This window comes from Eptatretus burgeri, chromosome 11 (assembly GCF_056783735.1).
Source record: "Eptatretus burgeri isolate ZD-2024b chromosome 11, Ebu_testis_v1, whole genome shotgun sequence".
NCBI lineage: Eukaryota > Metazoa > Chordata > Myxini > Myxiniformes > Myxinidae > Eptatretus > Eptatretus burgeri.
The window spans coordinates 8,140,617-8,158,453 of record NC_140971.1 but is presented as its reverse complement, the minus strand read 5'-3'; the positions used below and the strand labels follow the sequence as shown (position 1 = coordinate 8,158,453).

Genomic DNA, 17,837 nt, shown 5'->3' with positions numbered 1-17,837 from the left:
ATTGGAACACAAATTCTTAGCGATAAGAACCTAACATTTGAAGCTGAGGAAATTGATGCATGTATTGACATCAAATTGAAATTATGTAAGAATTCAAAATGCAGGTTGTCTTATTATCCACGATGGTCACCATTCAAAATCTATTTTGGTCCTCAACCTACTTGCAGCTTAAGAATTGTGAGCTGAGTAGCCGCGGGGGCATCTCCACAGTCGAGGAAAGTGATGGTTGCAGCTATTTGAAAAAGTTTTGGTATTGGCTTGCTGCAACCTACGATATTTGCCCACCAGTAGTTATTTCTGTATCACTTACAGCTATTTTGTGGTAACAGGTAATTACCATGCATGCCTGTTGATGGAACGTGTGACATGAAGTACATGTTTGTATAGTGCAGGGCATCGAGCACCTACTAAAGTGGCTTTATGGATGGTGCATTGTCAACTTCTCACATCGAAACTTCCTTCACTTTATGATATCTAACTATATCTGATAAGAATATTCTGCCAAATGTACCAGATCAACATACAAAATGTGACATTGGAATCAATTGATAGAAATCATATTCGCTGGACAAAACAGTTTTAGTTCAATTGTCATCAAACACAGGAATACTAAGGGAGTCGTCATTTTGGCATTCAGTGTTGCATGAACAGAGGTCTCTGCAGGAAAGATTGTGCGACCTGCAACCACACCTGCGTGTTGAGCAATTGCCCTTGCATTGACAAGAAACCATCTCAATTATGGCATTTGGTGCAGGAAGATCATCTGCAGTATGGGGCATAAGATTACCATTAGCGTCCCATTCTTCAGTGGATCTACGAAGGTCTGATGTGCAATACTAGCTTGGCCCCAAACTCTAGCCTGGACATGGACTCTCAGAAATTCTGCTTCAATGCTCCCATTGTTGGTGTGGATCCCTTATGAAGAATTGGCCGGTCAGTCATTATGGGCAACAACCTGAAAATAAAGTAAACAAATTTCTGATAAGATTTATGTAATGTTCACATTCCTTTGATCTATTGAAACTTGTTCTTGTCACACCATCATTTTCTTAACCCCTGTAAGTAGCTAACACTGGTTGAAAAATCACCATATTAACAGCATATTGCTGAGCTATAAGTGAAAATTATAGTCATATGATTGTTTTTTCAGTGGTGGCCATCTTGAAATACAATATGGTGGCTTATCAAAGATGGCTGCCATCACAGCCGATTTTTGCTTGCACTAACATTTTCCTCGATCCCAAAAATGTGTGTATATCCATTGAAATCAACACAATATCTTGCTTACTTTTCAAGATATTAAATAAAATAGGTATGAAACGGTGGCTATTTTGAAATCCAAGATGGCGGCCTTAAAATGGATTGAATCAAATGGAAACATTGGTTTTGGTGTTCAGTAAGGTCAAATCCTCCAAAAAAATGCAGTTGGTTGCAAATCTCCACGAATATTGAACGAAAATACACAGGGAACCTGAACTACAAGTTGGATGGGGAGTGTCGAAAAGGAATCAAGTCTTCACACAATCGATAGGATTCAAATCTGGGCTGTGGCTGGGACCACTCACAGACTTTCACATTTTTGTCCTGAAGCCATTGTAGTGCTGCTTGGGGTCATTGCACTGTTGGAATGTAAATCTTCACTGCAGTCCAAGGTCTTTTGCACTCTGAAGCAGGTTATCCTCAAGGCCTTGCCCATATTTGGCTCCATTCATTGTTCCCTTTATCCTTACAAGTCTCCCAGTCCCTGCCGATAAAAAAGCATTGCCATATGCATGCTGCTGCCACCACCATGCTTCACGGTAGGAATGGAGTTTGATGGATGATAAGCTGTGCTCTGTTTCTACCAGACATAGCGCTTTGCATTCAGGCCAGAGTTCAATTTATGTCATCAGACCACAATCTTTTTTTCCTCGTGTTGTGAGTCTTTCACATGCCTTTTTACAAATGCCAGGCATGCTGTCATGTACCTTTTTCCTCAGGAGTGGCTTCCGTCTGGCCCCTCTAACATAAAGCCTAGATTTGTGAAGTGCTGCAGAGATTGGTGTCCTTCCACCAGGTTCTCCCATCTTAGCCAAGGAACTCTGTAGGTCTGGCAGTGGGCTCTTGGTCACCTCCCTGACCAAGGTTCTTCTTGCCTTGCTGCTCAGTTTGGTCAGCTGGCCAGCTCTCAGAAGAGTCTGGGTACTTCCATATTCTTTCCATTTCCTAATGATGGAGCTCACTGTGCAGCACTATAAATTTTTATACCCTTTCCCCAGATCTATGTCTCCTCCCAATTGTATTTTGGAGTTCTACGGCTAGTTCCTTTTGGACTTCATCGTGGAGTTGCACTGTCAACTGGGACATATAGAAAGATTTTTCTAAATCATGTCCAATCAATTGAATTGGCCACAGGTGGACTCCACGTTGTAGAGACATCTCAAGGATAATTCATCAAAGGAAAGTGGATGCACCTGAGCTCAATTTTGGAGTGCCATTGCATACAAACCGGTGTATGCCCCGGTTAGAATAGGTGTACCATATCCCTGTGTGTCGTATGAGGCGACCAGGGTTGCGTCAGGAAGGGCATCCGGCGTAAAACCTATGCCAAATCATTATGCGGACAATAAAACGGATTTCCATACCGGATCGGTCGAGGCCCGGGTTACCAACGACCGCCACCAGTACTGTTGGTCAGCGGGGTACCGGTGGAAATTGTGTTACTGCTGGACGAAGGAGGAGAAGGAGACGGGGAAGGCGAGTCCAGAGGCAGTGAGAGAGGAGGAAGGGTAGAAGTGTGGAGGTGAGAGTTGGAACTCTGAATGTTGGGACTATGACTGGCAAAGGGTGAGAGTTGGCTGATATGATGGAGAGAAGAAAGGTGGACATACTGTGTGTAGAAGAGACCAAGTGGATGGGGAGTAAGGCTAGGAGCATTGGAGGTGGTTTCAAACTGTTCTACCATGGTGTGGATGGGAGGAGAAATTGTGTCAGGGTAACCCTGAAGGAGGATTATGTCAAGAGGGTATTGGAGGTGAGGAGAGTGTCGGACCGAGTGATGAGTGTGAAGTTGGAAATTGAAGGGGTGATGATGAATGTCATCAGTGCATATGCCCCCGCAAGTGGGGTGTGAGATGGAGTATAAAGATTTCTGGAGTGAGTTAGATGAAGTGGTGGAGAGTGTATCGAAGGATGAAAGATAGCTCCGCAAAGCGGGCGTAACCCCTCAGCCCATGCATTGTAAAACGAAGCAGTGATATCACGATGATGCTGTCAGTTAGAGCACGTTGGACGTCATATCGAAAATCAATCAGACTTCAAGATGGCTACCGTGGCGGCAAGTGAAAAGCGCAGCACGCCCATTTTCGAAAGGAACCTTCTTCGACTCAACTACAACACACTGAAAAAAAATGCATTTCATCGGACAAGCCAAGTCGTTCTCGAAATTCACGAAAACCAATTTCAAGACGACTGCCATGGCGGCCACACTGAAAATCGCAGCGCGCCCATTTTCGAAAGGAGCCTTCCTCTACTCAAGCCCAACACACCCTCCAAAAATGGATTTAATCAGACAAGGCGTTCTCCTCGAAATCGACGGAAACCAATTTCAAGATGGCTGCCATGGAGGCCACATTGAAAATCGCAGCACGCCAATTTTCAAAAGGAACCTTCCTCAACTCAACCCCAACACACCCTGCAAAAATGGATTTAATCGGACAAGGCGTTCTCCTCGAAATCGACGGAAACCAAAAGTTGACAGACGGACGGACGCCCGGACAACGCCTGTGATGACAATACCCCTTAGCCCAATTCGGGCTGAGGGATAAAAAGTGGTGATTGGAGCAGATTTCAATGGGAATGTTGGGGAAGGGAATAAAGAGGATGAGGAGGTGATGGATAGGTACGGTGTCAACGAGAGGAATGTGGAAGGGCAAATGGTGGTACATTTTGCAAAAAGAATGGAAATGGCTTTGGTAAATACGTATTTCAAGAAGAAGGAGGAACACAGGGTGACGTACAAGAGTGGAGGAAAGTGCACACAGGTGGATTACATCTTAAGCAGGAGATGCAACCTGAAAGAGATTAGAGACTGTACAGTGGTGGCAGGGGAAAGTGGAGCTCGACAGCATCAATTGGTGGTCTGCAGGATGATTTTGGAGTTGAGGTTGAGGAAGAGAGTGAGGGCTGAACCAAGGACCAGATGGTGGAAGCTGAAGGAGGAAGACTGTTGCATGAAATTTAGAGAGGTGAGACAGATGTTGGATGGTGGTAAAGAGGTGTGGGATGATTGGGCAACGACAGCAGAAGTGGTGAGGGAGATAGCCAGGAAGATACTTGGTGTGACATCTGGACAGAGGAAGGAAGATAAGGAAACTTGGTGGTGGAACGAGGAAGTACAGGAAAGTATAAGGAAGAAGAGATTGGCGAAAAAGAAGTGGGAGAGCCAGGGAGATGAAGAAAGTAGACAGGAGTGGTGGCGCAAGGAAAAGGCATATGGCGAGCTGTATGAGAAGTTGGATACAAAGGAAGGGGAAGAGGATTTGTATCGATCGGCCAGACAGAGGGACCGAGCTGGGAAGGATGTGCTGCAGGTCAGGGTGATAAAGGACGCAAATGGGAATGTGCTGACAAGCGAGGAGAGTGTGTTGAGAAGGTGGATGGAGTACTTTGAGGAGCTGATGAATGAAGAAAATGAGAGAGAGAGAAGGTTGGAAGAGGTGGAGATAGTGAATCAGGAAGTTGGGTGGATCAGTAAGGGTTTAGTGAGGACTGCTATGAAGAGGATGAAGAGTGGAAAAGCGGTTGGCCCAGATGACACCAGTGGAGGCATGGAAGTGTTTAGGAGAGATGGCAGTGGAGTTTTTAACCAGATTGATTAATAAAATCTTGGAAAGTGAGAGGATGCCTGATGAGTGGAGAGTAAGTGTACTGATTCCGATTTTTAAGAACAAGGGTGATGTGCAGAGCTGTGGTAACTACAGAGGCATAAAGTTGTTAAGCTACACCATGAAGTTGTGGGAAAGAGTAGTGGAAGCGAGGTTGAGAGGAGAGGTGATGATTTGTGAGCAGCAATATGGGTTTATGCCAGGAAAGAGCACCAATTATGCGATGTTTGCTTTGAGAATGTTGATGGAGAAGTATAGGGAAGGCCAGAAGGAGTTGCATTGTGTGTTTGTGGATTTAGAGAAAGCTTATGATAGGGTGCCAAGAGAGGAGTTGTGGCATTCTATGAGGAAGTCGGGAGTGGCAGAGAAGTATGTGAGGGTGGTGCAGGATATGTACGAGGACAGTGTGACAGCGGTGAGGTGTGCGGTGGGAATGACGGACTGGTTTAATGTAAAAGTGGGATTACACCAAGGATCGACTCTGAGTCCTTTCCTGTTTGCAATGGTGATGGACAGGTTGACGGACGAGATCAGACAGGAATCTCCATGGACTGTGATGTTCGCGGATGACATCATGATCTGTAGGTGGCAGGATGAGGCGAGCCTCGAGAGGTGGAGGTACACACTGGAGAGAAAGGGAATGACAGTCAGTCGGAGTAAGACGGAGTACATGTGCGTAAATGAGAGAGAGGGTGGTGGTAGGAGTGGGTGGAGAAGTTGCAGGAGTGATTTGCGACAGAAGGGTAGCTGCAAGAGTGAAAGGGAAAGTATATAAGATGGTAGTGAGACCAGCTATGTTGTATGGTTTGGAGGCAGTGGCGCTGACAAAAAGACAGGAAGTGGAGCTGGAGGTGGCAGAGTTAAAGATGCTGCGATTCTCGTTGGGAGTGACGAGGATGGACAGGATAAGAAATAAGTATATTAGAGGGACAGCGCAGGTAGGATGGTTTGGAGACAAAGTGAGAGAGGCGAGATTGAGATGGTTTGGACATATGCACAGGAGGGGAGTGGAGTATATCGGGAGAAGGATGCTGAGGATGGAGCCGCCAGGTTGGAGGAGAAGAGGAAGGCCAAAGAAGAGGTTCATGGATGCGGTGAGGGCAGACATGCGGGTGGTTGGAGTGTCAATGGAAGATGTGGAGGATAGAGCGAAATGGAGACGGATGATCCGCTGTGGCAACCCCTAACAGGAGCAGCCGAAAGAAGAAGAAGAAGATTGCAAAGGGGTTGAACAATTAATGAAAAAACATTTCAGTTTTCCATTTTAAATTAATTTGTAAAATATCTGAAGCCATGTGTTCAGTTATTTGGTGACAAAAAATGTAATCCATTTTAAATGCAGGCTGTAACAAAAAGGAAGTTAATAGAAGTAGAAAAAAAAAACTGTGGATTATGTTCAGCAATTCATATCTTCATTTACCTTCCACTACCCACCATGCAATGGGGGGATTAGTCAGTGGAAGGAGAGACCTTGGCTTAATATTAAATTATCATTGAAGATGTCACCTCAACTTACTTCAAAAAAAATATAAAAACATCAAATGTTGGAGTCATGTATGACCAGTTTTGTTCATTTGATCCTTTTCTTACAAAGCCATTAAAAAAAAAAAAATTGCACACAAAGTCAGGGCTCATAGAAGAGCGAGAACAGAATGGATCAGGACCTAACAACAAAAGGAACATAAGAAAGAGTGTGGGGGGGTGGGGGTGCCACTCCAACAGCAGGGTGAAGGACAAAAAATGGGTGTGGGGAGGAATGAGGGGAAGGGGAGGATGGATACAGAAGCAAACTCTCAGGAAGGAAAAACTGGAAATTCAGAAGGAGGTGGGCTTGGGGGTAGGTGATTAACGGGTATAAAAGATCATGTTTTTGGATTGGGGACAATCTGAGATGGTGATGAACAGCCGTATTGCAGACCTGGATGGAAGAGGATATGGAAGTTGGTTCCACAGGTGGAAAAAAAAGAGGAATGAATGAGTGGAGGTGAGTTGACATCGTGGATTTAAGTATTTTCACCAGAAGGGGGTTGATTGTGCACAATGTGTGAGCCTTGCAGAAACATGGGGTGGGGGGGGAGTGGGAGGGGACACACAGAAAGAGCAGAGGGTTCAGACCAGAAAGAAGGTGGTACAATATAGAGAGACCACAGACCTGTCTGTGATGAAGTGACAGGCCCATAGATTCAGCTGCATCACGGAAGTCCAATAATCTTGAAGGCCTTTGTTGCCATGCCCTCAAGCTGAGCAAGATATGAAGCAGTGGAGGCAGCCCAGAGGGGAGAGCAGTACTCCATTAAGTTGTGGATGAAAGCCTTGAGGTGGATAGGAATTCAGGTGTGCCAAGGAAGGACTGTACGATGGAGGATTCCCAATTGGTGGCTAGCTTTGGAGGCCAATGTCAAAATATGGTTTGCCCAAGAAAGATCATGACTGATGCCCACAAGAGAGACACTACCGTCATCTTTTATGGCCTGGCCTTTCTGTACGTCCTGTGAATAACATGCTGGTCGTGACATGCCACATCAAATATCCAATATGCACTGGTTAGCCATCGTTTTTTGTTTGATTTCCCTTATCCTCATAAATAAAGTGTTCATCTCACTGATGAATGTTGTGCCTGGCTGTTTATGCAAGTTTCAATGGCTTCATGGTGTCAGAAGTGGGATATGCACATAACAAGGAGTAAACAGCTCACTCAATAGAGGGCTGAACTGAGAAGCACAATTTCCATTATTGAACTGAATTTACCCGATGTAAGATTGTTGCCGGATAGATTGCCAAATGATTTTGATTGAAATAATCAGGGATATGAGAGAAATCAGAGAAATTGTCCTGATAGTACAACAATGTATTGTCATTTGGAATTATTTACCTCTGATTTTTGTTTTTGTCATCGTTCTCAACAGCTGTCTTTTATTCATGTCTCGTAGAAGGAAGAATGGCAAGTACGATGAGGAGGCGATGTCGGAAATGAAGAGGCAAATGGCAGAAGTTACTTGAGAAAGATGAAGAGCGTTCTCCCCAACAAGCTTTACTGTAGTCCATAATTACTGAAAAGCCCAAATCCAGGACTTTAGCTGTTCGAGGGTGGAAGTTGCAATGGTTATAATGGGCAGGGCACAGATGACTAGAATGATGATGCACAGAAGGCCTCAAGCTCCAACAACCAGAACTGGAGGGCCCCATCGGCTGGAGCACAATTAGGGGCAGCCACAAAGTTTCCCAGAATAATGGATTTTTAGAAACTGTTGTTGGAGAAAATCCAACCAAAGTGGTGACTCTTGGGAAAGTCCAAATCAATTCGTTAATTGGCGCAGGGTCAATGGTTTCTGAGAACCATGTGAAAGAAAATGGACAATTATTTGAGCCGAAAGAATGACTCAGACTTACAGCCGGAAATGGGAACCGTGCACCATACACCTGGTACATACAGTAGCTTGCAAAAGTATTCACCTCCTCCAAAGAATTCACATTATGATATCACCTGAGCTCATTTCAAAATGCCTTCAAATCAAACTTGATATATAGAGTCTTCACAAACTACTCCAAAGTGATAAAGCTAAAAAAAAAAATGCAGATAAAATATGAATAAATTAGATTAACAGAAAATAAATAAATCGGATGATTCTCAATTGTATGTGTTCAACCCCTTTGCCTAATTAACCCAAAATGTCTTCAGGAGCAAATTATTTGTTTGAAAGGTTACAAAATAAGTGCAATTGGTTTCACCTGTATATAATCAGTGGTTTAATTAAAAAAATTAAGCTCCTCCACCTAAGGAGGTTTAAGATGCAACACTTAGTCAACCAACAAAACAAATTTGAAGACGAAGGAGCTTTCCAAAAAAAGTCAGACATAAATAATGACAAAACACCATTCAGGAGAAGGTAATAAGAGGATTTCAGTCACTCATCCCTTTGAGAGTAAGGTGAAATCCACCATGAAGAAGTGGAAGACATAAAATACCACCTTGTCTACACAGATCAGGTCGCCCACCCAATCTCAGCAGTCCAACAAGCAGGAAGTGATTTCGGGATTTCACTGTAAATTCAAGAGATTTTGAAAGATCTGCAAGGCTCTATGTCCGAGAGTGGGGGGGGGGGGGGGTCTGTGTTCATCAATAAACAATATCCCGTTCCCTTCTCAAAACTCGCCTCAATGGACAGGTGGAAAGAAAGAAGCCATGAATGAAAAACGACATATAAAAGTTCATAAGGAGTTTGCAAAAAAAGTATCTTAATGATACTGCAGGCATGTGGAGAAAAGGATTTGTGGTCAGACAAGACAAAAATTGAACTTTTTGGTTTAAATTCAAAGCATTAGGTCTGGCACAAGCCGAACACTGCATATCACCCAGTCAACACCATCCCTACAGTCAAGCATGGTGATTGCAGCATCATGTTATGGGGCTGGTTTTCATCAGGGACTGGAAATCTTCTCCGGAGAGAAGGAACAATGGAAGGTACAAAGTACAGCAGAATACTTGATGAAAACCCTGCTCGAGTCAGCCATGAATCTGAAAGTGGGTAGGAGATTCACATTTCAGCAGGACAATGATTGTAGCAGGACAGCAGGACAACATGAAAAATGGGCAAAGATTTCTCCATCTTAGTGTACAAAACTGGTCAAGACCTACCCAAAAGACTCATAGCAGTCATTGCTATAAAAGGAAAGCTGCTTCCACCAAGTACGGACCTCAGGGGCTGAATACTTTTACAATCAGTGATTTTTGAATTGTTCATGTCTTTCAGGTATTCCTGACATGTAACTTCCTTCAACTAGAGCAGTGTTTAGTTTGATCTCTTCAGTTATGAATAAAAAAGTTCATTTGGAAAAATTGTTTATACATAATTCATCTAAATGTGGCATTATTGGGAGGGTGTGAAAACTTTTGCAGGCCACTGCAGAGATTGACGGGGAGGTCAATGAGGTATTGCTAACAGAAGCATTTTAATCACAAGAGATAATTGAACCAACCAATGCTGGCAAAGATTAACAGACCTAATAAGCATGAACAGACTGAAGTACTTAGCTGGGTATCTGCATTTGGGAACACGGAACAGAAGACCATCAGTTTTGTCTGTACATCGGGCACAAAAAAGCAAGGTTTCCGGCTCAGACGAAATGACATACAAGTAGTCTGTAACCTCGGCGGGCCTTGTGTAGTTGTGCAACCTTTAACACCAATGCTTTGAAACCTGATCGTGGCAAAGACCCTGGAGGATTCAACCTACGGGAGCATTTGCATTTGTACGATAAACCCCACTAAAAGTGACATTCGGCAAGTCAATAACTCGAGTTGGAGTACTGGGAACTGTGGAGGTGGAATATGGTAAAGTTTTCATCGATGTGTCAGTGGATAGAATCACTGTGGGGCAGCATAATGAACCTCATCTAATGGATGAGCCAGTAGATGACACTACCACCAGGACCCAGTCTAAGATCTCCCAGGATCTCAGTTGGAGAAAAGTAAAGCTGAGGGGGTTGTTCAAATGATACAGGTCCAGTTTTGCATCCGGGACAAATGATTTGGGTCAGGCAGATGCCAGACACTTGATACACCTAAACGGATGACAAGCCTAATCGACTGCCTCACAGGTGCATTCCACCCATGTAAAGGCAAGTGAAGGAGCATCGAAGGAACATGTTGCGGAAAGTTATCAGGCCAAGCGGAAGTGAGTACCTCAGTCCTACAATCTGATAGAAAGAAATCTTAGTGTGAATTCGTGTGGACAGAAGGCTGCCAAATGCTTTGACTCTTAAGGATTCACACTCCCTGCAGAGGACTGAAGAGTGATGGATGTTTTGGTAGGATCTCGTTGGCTTTTTACGATGGATTTGCAGTTTGTTTACCATAAGGTTGAGGTGAAGGACGACGATAAAAACTTAAAATAGTATGTACAGCTGATTTGATGAATTTAACCAGATGCCCTTCAGCCCCTGCAATTCACCAGCAACATACCAATACCTCATTCAACACGTCTAAAATGAAGAACACTTCCAGACACTCAGCATATCTGGACAACCTTTTCTACTTCTCCAAAACTATTGATGAGCATTTGGATAAACTTGAAATAATATTCCAGAAGCTGTAAGAGTATGGTCTGAAGATAGAATGAAGCAAATGGTATTTCTTCAAGGAGGTGGTCCACCACTTGAGCCATATGATTTCCAGCAATGGCATCAAAACAGACCCAGAGAAAATTGGAGCTGTTAAGATGGCTGCAACCACAGACACTGAAGGATCTGCAATCTTTTTTTAGGATTCTGCAGTTATTACAGACGTTGTGTAAAAGGGTTTTCCTCTATCATCTTGTGTCGCAACGTATGCACCGTTGGAGGAGGAGGAAAGCAACGTATAGGAGGAGGAAAGCGCGGCAAGAATGTATGCATTTGGGAAGAGTGGACCGAAATGCGAATTGGCTTTTGTACCGATAAAGTCCAGTCTTATTTCAGCTCCAACACACTTGGCTATGCCAACTACAACCTCCCATTCATTTTAGAAACCGAGTCCCTCCTAACACCCCATTCTGAACTCCGACCTCACCCCTTGTCCTCCCTCCTCACAACCCACACCTTCCCCTCTATCATCCCACCCCTTCGCCGCCTACTCTCTCCTCCCTTGCACCCACCCATTTCCCTCCTTCCATCTTCCCACCCACCCCTACCACTTCCCAGCGACAGATAAGATATTAGATGGAGTATACACCCTCTGGTTGGGTTGAAAGCAAAATATAGTCTGTATTTTGCAAGAAGAATATAGACGTTTGTGTGATGTGTGCTTCAAAAGGTTCAAGATGGTCAAAACTCTAAAGGGTATATTCCAATTGTAGTTAATGTCTTTGGGGTAGAAAGGATCTCACCTCTCAAGCATGTAAAAAGGGTCTAAAAAAGGTCCAAGAGGTCTAAAGCTCAAAATGGTAAAGGGTCAAAGCTGTCTAATCTGTTTAAAGGGTTGAAGGGGATTTAAGGGTCTATTTAAGTCAAAAGGATCTTCAAGGACTTATAGGTCTTAGGGGTCACATGATAATGGAGTCTTACGGCTCTTTGGGGTCGAAAGGGTCTTGAAAGGTCGAGGTGCTGGATGAAAATACTGAGGATAATTCCCAGGTTAGACTTGGTCTGTGTGCCAAATGTGATGGTTATCGGCGCAGGAGTCTTTGCAAAAACCTCGAACAGATAGACAGACGACAAATTTTATTAGTCTAGGTTGACGGTCTTAACAGATAACAACCCCATGGCACACATCATGAAAAAGCCTACCTCACCCCTTGCACTCCGCCAAGTTTCTATATTTGATGATAATGTAGCTCATTCCCCACAATACTGCACCTCCTTACCTTGTACCATACCACCTGAATTAAGAAATGTTTTGCATTCATGAGGGATTTAATCGTTCTTGATTGAATGAATCATTTATTGGAGGAGAAAACAATTCCATCACAAGGTTTGGGTTGAAACAAATTGGTTTAATTTTATCATTAAGTAAAATGATGGAGATGTAATGTGTTAAAGGAAAATTAAAATTTTTAACTGTATTGTAATATCCACAGCACCCACTCACGTCTTTCACCTGTGAATGCAGGGGATAACCAATTAGCTCTCACCTATTCAATTAAATCAGGTGGTGAGGATTAGACAAATAAATGGACTCTTCCCCTGCTCTTCCAGCCAAAGAAAGCCACATAAAGCAACCATGAAAAGCTTCACAAGGTAAACCCTTTGCTGTTTCAAACCATTCCCAGAATTCCTCCAAAGCTGTGAGTGAGTTTGTTTTTCATTTATATGTTGATTGCTTTTCACATGGTACATGTTTGGAAGCCTGGTAAACATTTCCGTCTGCACTGCCGCTGATGATGATTCGCCAAAAAACAATGAAACCGGTATGTCAGCTGAGGCGGAGCGTAGCATTGGGATTCTTATGTGCAGTGCCTTCAGAAAGTATTCACACCCCTCAACTTTCACATTTTGTTGTGTTCCAGCCAGAATTTAAATTTTATTTTTGTCACTGATCAACACAAACTTCCCCATCATGACAAAGTGAAAACATGATTTTAGAAATTTCTACAAATTAAGAATGAAAAGCTGAAATGTCTTGAGTCAATAAGTATTCCACAACCCCAAGTCAATACTTTGTTGAAGCACCTTTGGCAGTGATTACTGCTTTGAGCCTTCTTAGGTACAGTGCCAAAAAAAAAAAGTGTACACCTCCTTTCAAAATTTTCACCATTGGTTGCTTTATAGCCAGGAATGAAATTGAATCAAATCAGGCTTTTTCCATCTGTATTTACACATCGTAACCTACAACTTCCAAGTGAAAAACAAATTCTACAAATTTCAGAAAATTAATGAAAAATACAAAACTATCACATCAATCAAATTGGCCTCCACCTGTGTTAAATTGCAGTGATTCTGATTATTTCAGAATAAAATCAGCTGTTCCTGTAGGTTTCTCCTGCTGGGTAGTGCATTTCACAGCAAAGACTCAACCATAAGTGCCAAGGAGCTCTCAAAAGACCTCCGGGATAAAGTTGTGGAAAGGTACAGATCAGGGGATGGGTATAAAAATATTTCAAAGGCCTTGAATATCCCTTGGAGCACAGTCAAGACAATCATTAAGAAGTGGAAGGTATATGGTACCACCAAGATCCTGCCAAGATCAAGCTGTCCCTCCAAACTGGATGACCAAGCAAGGAGGAGACTGATCAGAGAGGCTACCAAGAGGCCAATGGAAACTTTGAAAGAGCTACATACCTTCATGGCAAAGACTGGTCACTGTGTGTATGTGACACCAATATCCCAAGCACTATACAAGTCTGGCCTGTATTGTAGGGTGGCAAGAGGGAAGCCATTACTCAACAAGAGCGCAAGTGAGCACAATATATGCCTAAACAAGAAGGTATATACAGAATTGTGCTACGACATGGAAAACAGCATCCTGGTTGCCATGGCAACCACTTTAGATGACGAACATATGTCGCGACACACCGTCTCCACAGTCTGTACCTATGTACCAAATATGAAACGTGAAAGTTGAAAACTTTGGGAGTTAGAGTGTGGACAGGAACGGACGGACGACTGGTATCACATAATACGCATATATATATATATATATATATATATATATATATATATATATATATATATATATATATATATATATATATATATATATATATATATATATATATATATATATATATATATATATATATATATATATATATATCGGGCGTATAAAAAGCCCACCTTGAGCAGCATTTGACGCATGCAAAAACAAACTGGAGATTTTGAGAACCATGTGCCAAAACGTTTTGTGGTTTGACAAAACCAAGATGGAACTTTTTGGCCTAAATGCAAAACGTTATGTTTGGCACAAACCCAACACAGCATATCACCCAAATAACACCATCCCTACTGTGAAGCATGGTAGTGGCAGCATCATGTTATGGAGATGTTTCTCATCAGTAGGGATTGGGTCACTTGTCAGGATGGAAGGGAAAATGGACGGAGCAAAATACAGAAAAATCCGAGAGGAAATTCTGCTGCCCTCTGCCACAAAGCTAAAACTGGGACAGAAGTTCACCTTTCAGCAGAACAACCTGAAGCACACAGCCAAAGCTACACTGGAGTGCCAAAGGAACAGAGATAAACGTCGTTGAGTGGCCCGGTCAGAGCTCCAACCTAAAACCAATCAAAAATCTGTGGCATGACTTGAAGACGGCTGTCCATCAAAACTCTCCACACAATTTCACTGAGGTTGAACAATTTTGTACAGAAGAATGGGAAAATATTGTCCAATCAAGGTGTGTAAAGTTGGTAGAGACCTATCCCAACAGACTCACAGCTGTAATTGCTGTAAAAGGTGCTTCCACCAAGTGTTAACTCACAGGGGTGAACACTTATCCAACCAAGATATTCTAGTTTTGTATTTTTAATTAATTTTCTGAAATTTGTGGAATTTGTTTTTCACTTGGAAGTTGTGGGTTACAATGTGTAAATAAAGGTGGAAAAAGTCTGATTCAATACAATTCAATTCCAGGTTATAAGGCAAGAAAAGGTGAATGCACATGCATACACCTCGCTGAGATCTTAAAAACCTTCTCTTGGAATATTACTACAAACAAGCTACGATTGGAGACTGTACGGGGCTCAGTGACGATCTTCAAAAGAGCCCTCTGAACGAAACTGAGGACAAGAAAAATTCACAGCTTGGCCCATGATTCGTGCATGATCCCTCACCGAAATGGAGGTGGATACTTCGACACCTGCTAGGACTCCGTTCCACAGCCAAGCTCTGGGGTTATTTCCTGCAACACTCAACCTTCATGCAGGGAGCGTATTAACGTCACCATCAAAGCTCTGCTCTGCTGATGACATCAACACCGCCATTAAATATTTACAAGTAACATTACTTTCAAACTGGCGAAGGTTAAAGTGCTCTGTTGTAGAAAAGTGACAATTTGATGAGCTCTGGCCTCTGCAGTCAGTAAGTAAATTTTTCTCTCAAAACGTATAAAGAATTACATTTGTACAAATATTTTTCTTTCATTAAATTTTTCAAACCTGATCACAGGTATGCTGTCAAGACACCTGCATAATCTTGAAAATCATTCAGAGGGCCATCCATAATTATAACCCTTCAAGGAGGAATGACCTTTAGAGAGAACATCTTCCCTCTCCACCATGGAAATCTCATCTCAAGAAGAGTTGGATCATATTCCCATGAAGGATGAGTAATGGGATTTGATGGAAGGGAAGGGCCATCGAACAAAAATATTGTGGCGGACAGAATAAATCATGGAGACAATCCCAAGACAATTGGGGATTGAAATACCACCTACGGGAATGCCCAGACATTCACCACATTGAAAAGTCTCCTTTCAATTGGGCCAAATGGGATAAAAAGAGGACTTGGAAGTACACTGTGTACGACATCACCAATGATGCCTACGAAGGTTGTCGAGTCTGCGCAAAATGCAGGACGTGAGAAACTGGATGGGCAGACGCAGTCGACTCAAGGATACACTCGACAAGGATAGGCAATCCGGTGGAACGGCATTTGTTTGGAAAGGGGGGCATGAACCAACAATCTGGGACTAAGTGAATAAATAGAGACAACAATCCCAGGACAGTTGAGCTTGAAGCATCGCCAAGATGGGGAAAAGGCATAACGTCATACATAGAGTACATGGAAAACACTGACAAAAGTAGCATCAACTGGGCTGATTCCAAAATTTACATTATCCCCTCGTAGGATTGTTTGAAGAGCTGAAGGCATCGATTCAATCTTATGAAAGTAACCGACAGTACCTTATAGTGCCTGTACCACTTCCCTCAAAATAGGATTGGTTTTGGTAAAAGTACTTTAATGAATCAACAAGGAAAGCCTTTTAATAAACAGCAATATTAACCACTGCTAACAGAAAATAAAACGACGAAAACCGTACTGGTTAATCAGAGTACAAATAAAACACTTCTTACACCTGGCTCAGCAAGTGGCCCATCGCCGTGCAGCATGTAGTATTGAGCTACAGCTCAAGAAAAGAAACGGTGAGGATCAAATGAAACTTTTATTTTGATTCAAACACTGAACCCAAACCCACATTCCACTCAACTTAAATTTAGTCCTGCCTTTAAAACTCTTCAACTCTCCCACAGTCCCCCCACCTCAAATCTTGACTCTTCTCTTGATGTCTGCTTCGTGCTCACCTCATGAGATTGAAGTAACGCCGGTTCTTCTTCACCCACAGAACCCCTCCCTCACATGCCCTCAACCCCTCCCCACCCCCCAGCCCATTTAACTGCACATCGCCATCACTCTGGGGGTGTAGGAATTAAAACGAAGAACGTAAGGGGTGAAGGGGAAATGAATCGGATCTTGTGCGAGATTGGGGCGTGTGAAGGGTGGGTCGGAGGGTCGCGGTCAAAAGGGCAAATTACACAACTTTCATTTTCCAAGGACCGAGAGAAATCACGTTCATTTTAAGTTCTTGATGAATTAGTAAAAGCAAGTTCACCGAGTGAAAGGAAAAATACTTGATAAGTGCAGCATACATGTCATTTCCTTGCAATTGTCCATTTAGTTCACACCATCTCAAAAGCATTCCCTTCTCACAGCAATTATGAGAATGTCCTCCCACCTTTTCATCATAATACAACACATACCTCTGAGCACTTAATGCAATAAGAGAAAGTTGTGTAAAGTCTTTGTGACATCCCAAAGAGCACTTCGTTGCATTTAAAGAACGTGTACACTTAGGATCTGAGGTTTTGGACACCTGCTCCGTGCTCACCTCATGAGAGATGGAAGGAGCGCTGCCCCTCCCGGGCAGCCAAAAGCAACCTTTCCCTCAGCACGCTGGCAGAACTGTAATCTGGAAGCTTCAGGTAATTCACACACGTCATCACAGAAGGAAGCGCGCCATCACCACCTTTCTCCCCTCCCTCTCCCTTACGCACGATCGTCAATGGCGGATTCAGGCTGCGGAACCCTGGAGGAAGGAACATACAATGGTTGAGTCCATCACAATTAAAATTTCAAAAAACAATAAGTGTGGACAATGACTTCTAAATTTTAAAGTCCTACAGGGATGGAAGGGTTGTGGTTGGAAAACAACATTCCAGTAAGGAAAGGAGTATTGAGAGAAGGAGAGAGGTAAATAGAATGCTTTTCACAGGTTAGAACAAGGCGGCAAGGTATGGACTTCCTTCTGGTCACCATCCCACACTTAAAACTTGTTAATAAACTCGACCCAGTACAGGACCCATCCTGCCTACACCCTCACCTTGAACTGAGTGCTGTGGACCACTAAATTACAACTTGCTCTCAACTCGCAAGATACTGTTAATTATTTAAAATTTCATCTTTACTCAATTCCTGGGGAGAATCTGGTCAGAGTGGCAGACTTCCTTGGAGCTGTGGGCTTCCAGCAAGAATGCCTGGGGATGATGATGATTATTATGCCAGGA

The 17,837-nt window shown here is 43.0% G+C and overlaps 1 protein-coding gene across 13 annotated transcripts in view; it reads right to left on the bottom strand.

Annotated features, from left to right (window-relative positions):
- Nucleotides 1-596: 596 nt before the first annotated feature.
- Nucleotides 597-17,837, bottom strand: part of TRIP12 (thyroid hormone receptor interactor 12) — a 94,354-nt gene continuing 77,113 nt past the window's right edge. For 10 of the 13 annotated variants that reach the window (XM_085845082.1, XM_085845070.1, XM_085845081.1 and 7 more), the window contains one exon: nt 16,420-17,359. In XM_085845082.1, coding sequence (XP_085701208.1) covers nt 17,163-17,359 — 197 coding nt within the window. In that variant the 3' untranslated portion in view covers nt 16,420-17,162. Of the gene's footprint in view, nt 956-1,899; nt 9,382-16,419; nt 17,360-17,837 lie in introns of those variants that run through there. The other 3 variants (XM_085845079.1, XM_085845080.1, XM_085845078.1) reach the window with 3 other exon arrangements.